A 6,000-nucleotide genomic window follows, 5' to 3' on the forward strand; every position below is an offset into this window, starting at 1 on the left:
AGCCTCAACAACTGTAGCAACACGTTATCAACAGCAACCAGAACCACAGCTACCCAAGCACCAACAGACCAGCTACCTACACACACTCTCATCACGCAAACAGTAGCGTTGCTCGTTTTCTTCCATCTCGAATGACAAACGATCTACGAAATCACACCCCACTACCGGCACCCTCGGGCTCTACCGCGCATATGCAGAATGGTCATGTCCGCAACATGTCAGGGCTTCCGCCTTTTGACATGGCCCGCAGCCCTCCGAATCCTACCAGCAAGAGTCTGTTCTCCCTGATGATTCCTTCCTCCATATTCTATTGTGTATCTATAATGTGGCTGATCCAATCCCATTTTCAGATACCAAACATGTTCCCTGCAAATTCTTCCGGCAAGGGGCCTGTCAAGCTGGCCCCGCCTGTCCTTTCCTCCACTCAACCGACTCCACCATCGATTCCGCTCCTTGCAAGTATTTTACAAAGGTATCTGCCTATGCCCCTCTCTTCCTTACGGTGCAAAAAATCTGACTAGTGCTATGTAGGGCAACTGCAAGTTCGGAGCAAAGTGCGCACTAGCGCATATCCTCCCGGATGGGCGGCGCGTTAACAGACCAAATCTTCCCATGGGAATGAGCGGCAGCCATCTAAATCTAGGTGGTCGTGTAAATCCCCCACCGTACCACACCCAAGACTCCGCCCTCGCAAACTCCTTACTCTCCCAACAACGGATAAATGGTCATCCCGCGCGATTCTCGTATCCGTATCCAGGCCAGGAAGATCTATATGACCAAACCCAGCAAGCGCCCAGCCCTTACGATGTTGATATCCCGACGATAGATGCGGGGCTTGTGTCCGATACAGGCTCCAAGTACGGCTCCCCCATCGAGGAACCGAGGCTCCCAATGTCACCAATCGGTCGCACAGCTCTCGATGCGCCTCTGCCAGCCTCTTTCGATAGCCAGGGGATATCATACATGGCACGACACGGCCCCGTAGCTGCCTCCCTTCCCTCCAAATTTGGCCTTGATCTGTCCTCACCCCCTCCCCAACGGGCCGGTCCCCCTCCGGACGTGGTCCGTAATCTTCATGATATTGCATTTGGATTTGATTCGCGGAAGCCATCGAATCTCGGCTCCTCGCCCCCCGTCTTTCACGATGAGGGATCAGCCCCCCGACTGATGCATTCGCAGCGTGTGACAAGAACAAAGATCCTTTCAGCAAGCCTGCCGCGCCCAACCGCTTTGGGTGATTGGGATGACAGCTTCACTTTAGAGGAGGATTACTTGCCGACGAACTTGCACGACGACGTGCTTACCCCACAAGAAAGGATGAGACGGCTGTCACGGACGGAGCAAGATAACAACAGCAGCACTAGGGATTTCAGTGGCCTAGGTATACCCGGAACAGGGTCCAGCAAAGTCGGGTCACCGCTTGCCTCCAGCCCATCACGATTTGGTGCAATATTTGCGAAACAGCGACAGAGGAAAGAGGAGGAAGGCCACGGCCTAGGTCATGTTGGCTCTCCCCTTCGCGAATCGTCCTTGAATTTCCAAGCCGCCAGCCCCAGCCCCAATCTACGCCCGATCGGCAGCCGCCCTAGCTCCGGAGATGTCTCCCCTTTCATTGCCAGCCCTTCCCGCCAATCTTCCATGTCTATGATCTCGCAACAGCTCAGCAGCACCTCGCTACATCCCAGCTCAGCCCGACACGCCTCTTCAGTTGGCGTGGGTGGCAGCGGCCTTGGCTCTGGTTCTGGACGACTGGACCGCACCATTTCCTCTCCCATCAGTACCAGCAGGATCGATGAGGAACAGAGTGATCTTGTATTTTCCATGGAAGAAGAGGAAAATAACAAACGGAATAGCGTCATCTGGAATACGAATACGAATACCGATAACCACAATACCAATACCAATACCAATACCAGCGTCACAAGCGGGAATAATGCTGGTAGTATTAATAATAGGGAGGCCCTCGACGAGCAAGACCACAGATAGTGCCTCGACGGCGCCTAATGCAAGAGGGGGTCGGTCTCAGCGACAGCAACAGGAGCACGCCGTGGCTACTGCAACAATACAGAGTCAGCTAGAGAGTAGTGGTACGAAAGGGAAGACACTTCTAAAGGAGATGGAGTCGCTCTATGGTGGGGGACGCGCATAAAATTTTGAGAAAAATCCTCTTGACAAAATTGAACAAAAAAAAGTTTTCTATGTTTTATCACCTGACAATTTCCCGGCCATTTACATATAATATAATATTATATATATATATATATTATTATTATTATTATTATTACCATCATTGTTATTATTCCATTTGCTTTTTTAAATATTTATATCAACTTCATTTATAAAAGTTTATTATTTTATATACTTTGATGTGTTAATGTGCATCTTTTGCTGCTGCTTTCAACAAATCAAATATGAAATTTATAGTTTCAATCAAAGCCTTGAAATCATAAACAAGCTCAATTTTTTGAATTAAACAATATAAATATTTTCAATTGATTTTTATTGCCTTCATCAATAACTGCAAAGCAAATTTGAAAAAATTTTATTTGAAATTTGAAAAAAACATTTAATGAATAATGTTTTGACATCTGCAGGGATGGATTTTCAAAATTCATTAAATTATTTCATCAATTTTTAATCAAATTAATTCACATTTGAATCAATGATAAATTTATTTTATATTTATGAGGGTTGACAACAGTATGAAAAGTGAATAGTAAAAGATAATAAGCAGTGTATATTAAAGTAATAAATAATGATAATAATAGAAGATGATAATAGTGGTAATAATAGTAATTAATTGTTAAAAAAGAAAAGAAAGAGAAAAGTAGATGTGCAAAGTACATGCAGATGTATATATATATATATATATATGAAAATAATAATAATATGTATGTATGTATGTATAGGTTTAACGTCCCGGAGAAAACACGGGCAGCGCCCGTGTTTCAGAAGCCTCCCGAAGGGCATGGAGACGTGCTACGCTGGAGAGATTTCTATGTACACAGAGAGAGAAAACAGAATCCAGGTGGCAACTCTTGAGAAGACTCAGCTCATTGCAAAGGATTTTTCTGAGCTGCGCATCCACTTCTGGCCCGACGTATGGCCATTCATGGTGGGGCTATAGTGTGGTTCCCTGAGGGGACCGCCGCTGCCGTGCCTGGAAGGCTTTATAGTGAGCAGAGAGGGATACCTCTCTCAGTTGATCAGAAAGCTGTCTGTGCTTCTAACATCAGAAGAAAGACAGACAAGATAAATAATGAAGGAGAGAGCACTGAAGAAGGTTGTGACAGGAAAAGAGCAGAGAATGACAGAGAGAGCAAAGAAAAGAAGGAAGAAGAAGCATTTGAGCCGATAGAGACAAGGGCAAACGAGAGGAAAACAAAGCAGAGCACGCGTAGATACAATGCCGGCAGTCAAAACCATATCAGCTGAGTCAGACACGTAGACTGTACTGATTACACCACAGCTAATTGAGACAGATGAGCTCAGTTGTGCTATCTGTACTGTCTGCATAGACTGTGATGTCCCTGGCAGTTGCACTAGCTACCGTGGGTGTACTCAGCAGGCCGGCCTCGTGGAACTGCTGCGGGGGTTGTCAGATGGTTTGCAGCCAGCCGGCTGCGTTACCTTGTGCAGTACCGTGTGTAGAACTGCGTGCAGTCCAGCAGTTCTACAAAGTCTGTAGGGGTCAGAGACCCTAGATAGGCAACAGCTGTCGCCCGGTTGTGTGGCCGTGCTGCTGGCCTCTTGGGCCAGTGAAGAAAGTGCCTCTGTGAGTGTCGACAGAGCACCAAATGTTCTGGGCTCTTGTTGTGTCCACAGACACAGGTACAATGATATTAACTGTAGAGATGTTGTTAACATTTTTTAATTGATTATAAATATGATATAAACTGTTTAACTGTTTGATTTTTCTGTTATTTCATACTTCAATATTATATATTTACATCTTAAAAGCTTTTATTCAGATCAGTAATTTAACATTACATTCAGTTAACAAATTTCTTTCAAAATGATAAAGATTGTATATTATATATATATTGATATTAACATTGTTGCATCTCAATATCAAAGTGAATAATTGTTTTGATAATTTTATAGTGATTGTATTCCTTGTAACAATTAAGATCACTGATATGAAAAGTGATAGCAGATGTAATAAAATTTCAAACTTTTTTATATTTTAATTTTAAAATTTCTCTACATTTCTTCAAGAAAAATGATGATTCATATCCTGATGAATTTTAAAATTTCAATTATCAAAGTGATACTCAGCTACATCTTTTATTGAGAATAATTATATAATTTTTTATTAAAATATTTAATATTTTTCACATAGATTCTGATAATTTAAAGATATTTGTAACATTCTCATAATTAAATTTATATTAATTACATTTCTGTTATGATTTGAAAGTGTTTTAAATGTATTTTAAATAATTGAAATTATCTCATTCAATTTCTACATTAAAATATCATATTGATGTTGAAATTTTTATAATTCTTTTTATATTTATAGTTTTTCAATTTATTTGATATAATGCATTCGCTTATTATTTCCTTATTATATTATCTTTGCTTATTCTTACCTTTTTCCATTATGTTCTCGCTACCACAATTTTTATATGTATATATATATGAATGTATATATTTTACACATCTTCTTTTCTCTTTCTTTTCCTTCTTAGTGATTAATTACTACTATTATTACTACTACAATTACTATTGTTATTACCATCCACTACACTATCTATTATCTTTTATTATTTACTTTTCACACTGTCATCATCCTTCACATTTGATTACAACAATCTTCTCAGTTTTGATTGCATTCGGATTTTCAGAGAAGATAGCTTTTTCAAAATTATATTTTAAACTTGATTTTTTTAAAAAGAAAAATGTTTGTAATATGTTTTTAAATTTATAAACATATTTTATCTATTTTATGAATGATATTGATTGCTTCAAACTTGAAAATGATATGAGTATGCTGAACATTATATATACAAATCATAACTATTACTCAACAAACTGTTTCTTGAAGATTGAGTGATTAGAAACTATGAGAATTGATAGCAATATAAAAAATAAATAATAAAAAATAATGCACAGTGTGTATACATATAGTAATGTAATGCACTCGTTTATTATTTCCTTATTATTATATTATCTTTGTTTATATCTTCGTCTATTCTTACCTCTTTCCATTATACTCTCGCTACCACTATTTCTATATGTATATATATATAGATGCATGTATTTCGCACATCTTCTTTCTCTTTCTTTTCCTCTTCAGCGATTAGCTACAACTACAACTACAACTACAACTACAACTACAACTACAACTACAGCTACAACTACAGCTACAACTACAGCTACAGCTACAACTTCAACTATACTACTACTATAATTATTATTACTATTATCTTCTACTACACTATATACTATCTTCTACTATTCACTCTTCACACTGTCATCACCCCTCACAAGTAAATTGAAGTAATAGTAAAAGATAATAGTAGTAATAACAGTAATAATAATAATTAATCATTAAAAAAGGAAAGAAAGAGAATGAAAATATGCAGAGTACATATGAATGTATATATATAGATATGAAAATAATGATAATAAGAATATGATAAAAAGCAATAATAAATAAAGATATAAAGAAATAATAAATCAATATATAAGTAAATGATAAGCAAGTGCATTACAATCATAATCAATTTCAGATCAAATTTTAATTTTTTATAATCAATCATTTTACATGAAATATTAAAATCTGTTAATTTTAATTTTATTATATTAGATTGAAATCTGATTTTTTTACACTTCATTTTTGAAAATTTTAATCTCTTTACACTCTCATTCTGATTCTGATTTCATTTACAATCATATAAAAAAATGAATTGAAATCAAATCAAATCAAATCAAATGTGTAATTCATGATTTCATCAGCCAGTCTATTAGCAGCTATTTCAATCTTTTAAAAATCGG

General features: G+C 37.8%; 2 protein-coding genes across 2 annotated transcripts; both read left to right on the forward strand.

Annotated features, from left to right (window-relative positions):
* Positions 1-359: 359 nt before the first annotated feature.
* HCAG_03508 (conserved hypothetical protein) lies at positions 360-2,149 on the forward strand (the record flags this gene model as incomplete). Its single annotated transcript, XM_001541361.1, has 3 exons — positions 360-410; positions 532-1,939; positions 1,983-2,149. The coding sequence occupies 3 exons, from the start codon at positions 360-362 to the stop codon at positions 2,147-2,149; spliced, it is 1,626 nt and encodes a 541-aa protein (XP_001541411.1).
* Positions 2,150-4,984: 2,835 nt separating this feature from the next.
* On the forward strand, positions 4,985-5,496 carry HCAG_03509 (predicted protein; the record flags this gene model as incomplete). The annotated part of the gene is made up of 3 exons (XM_001541362.1): positions 4,985-4,988; positions 5,116-5,129; positions 5,254-5,496. The coding sequence occupies 3 exons, from the start codon at positions 4,985-4,987 to the stop codon at positions 5,494-5,496; spliced, it is 261 nt and encodes an 86-aa protein (XP_001541412.1).
* Between the last annotated feature and the right edge of the window lie 504 nt (positions 5,497-6,000).

The sequence above is a fragment of the Histoplasma capsulatum genome, genomic scaffold, assembly GCF_000149585.1.
Source record: "Histoplasma capsulatum NAm1 scaffold_3 genomic scaffold, whole genome shotgun sequence".
Taxonomy (NCBI): domain Eukaryota; kingdom Fungi; phylum Ascomycota; class Eurotiomycetes; order Onygenales; family Ajellomycetaceae; genus Histoplasma; species Histoplasma mississippiense.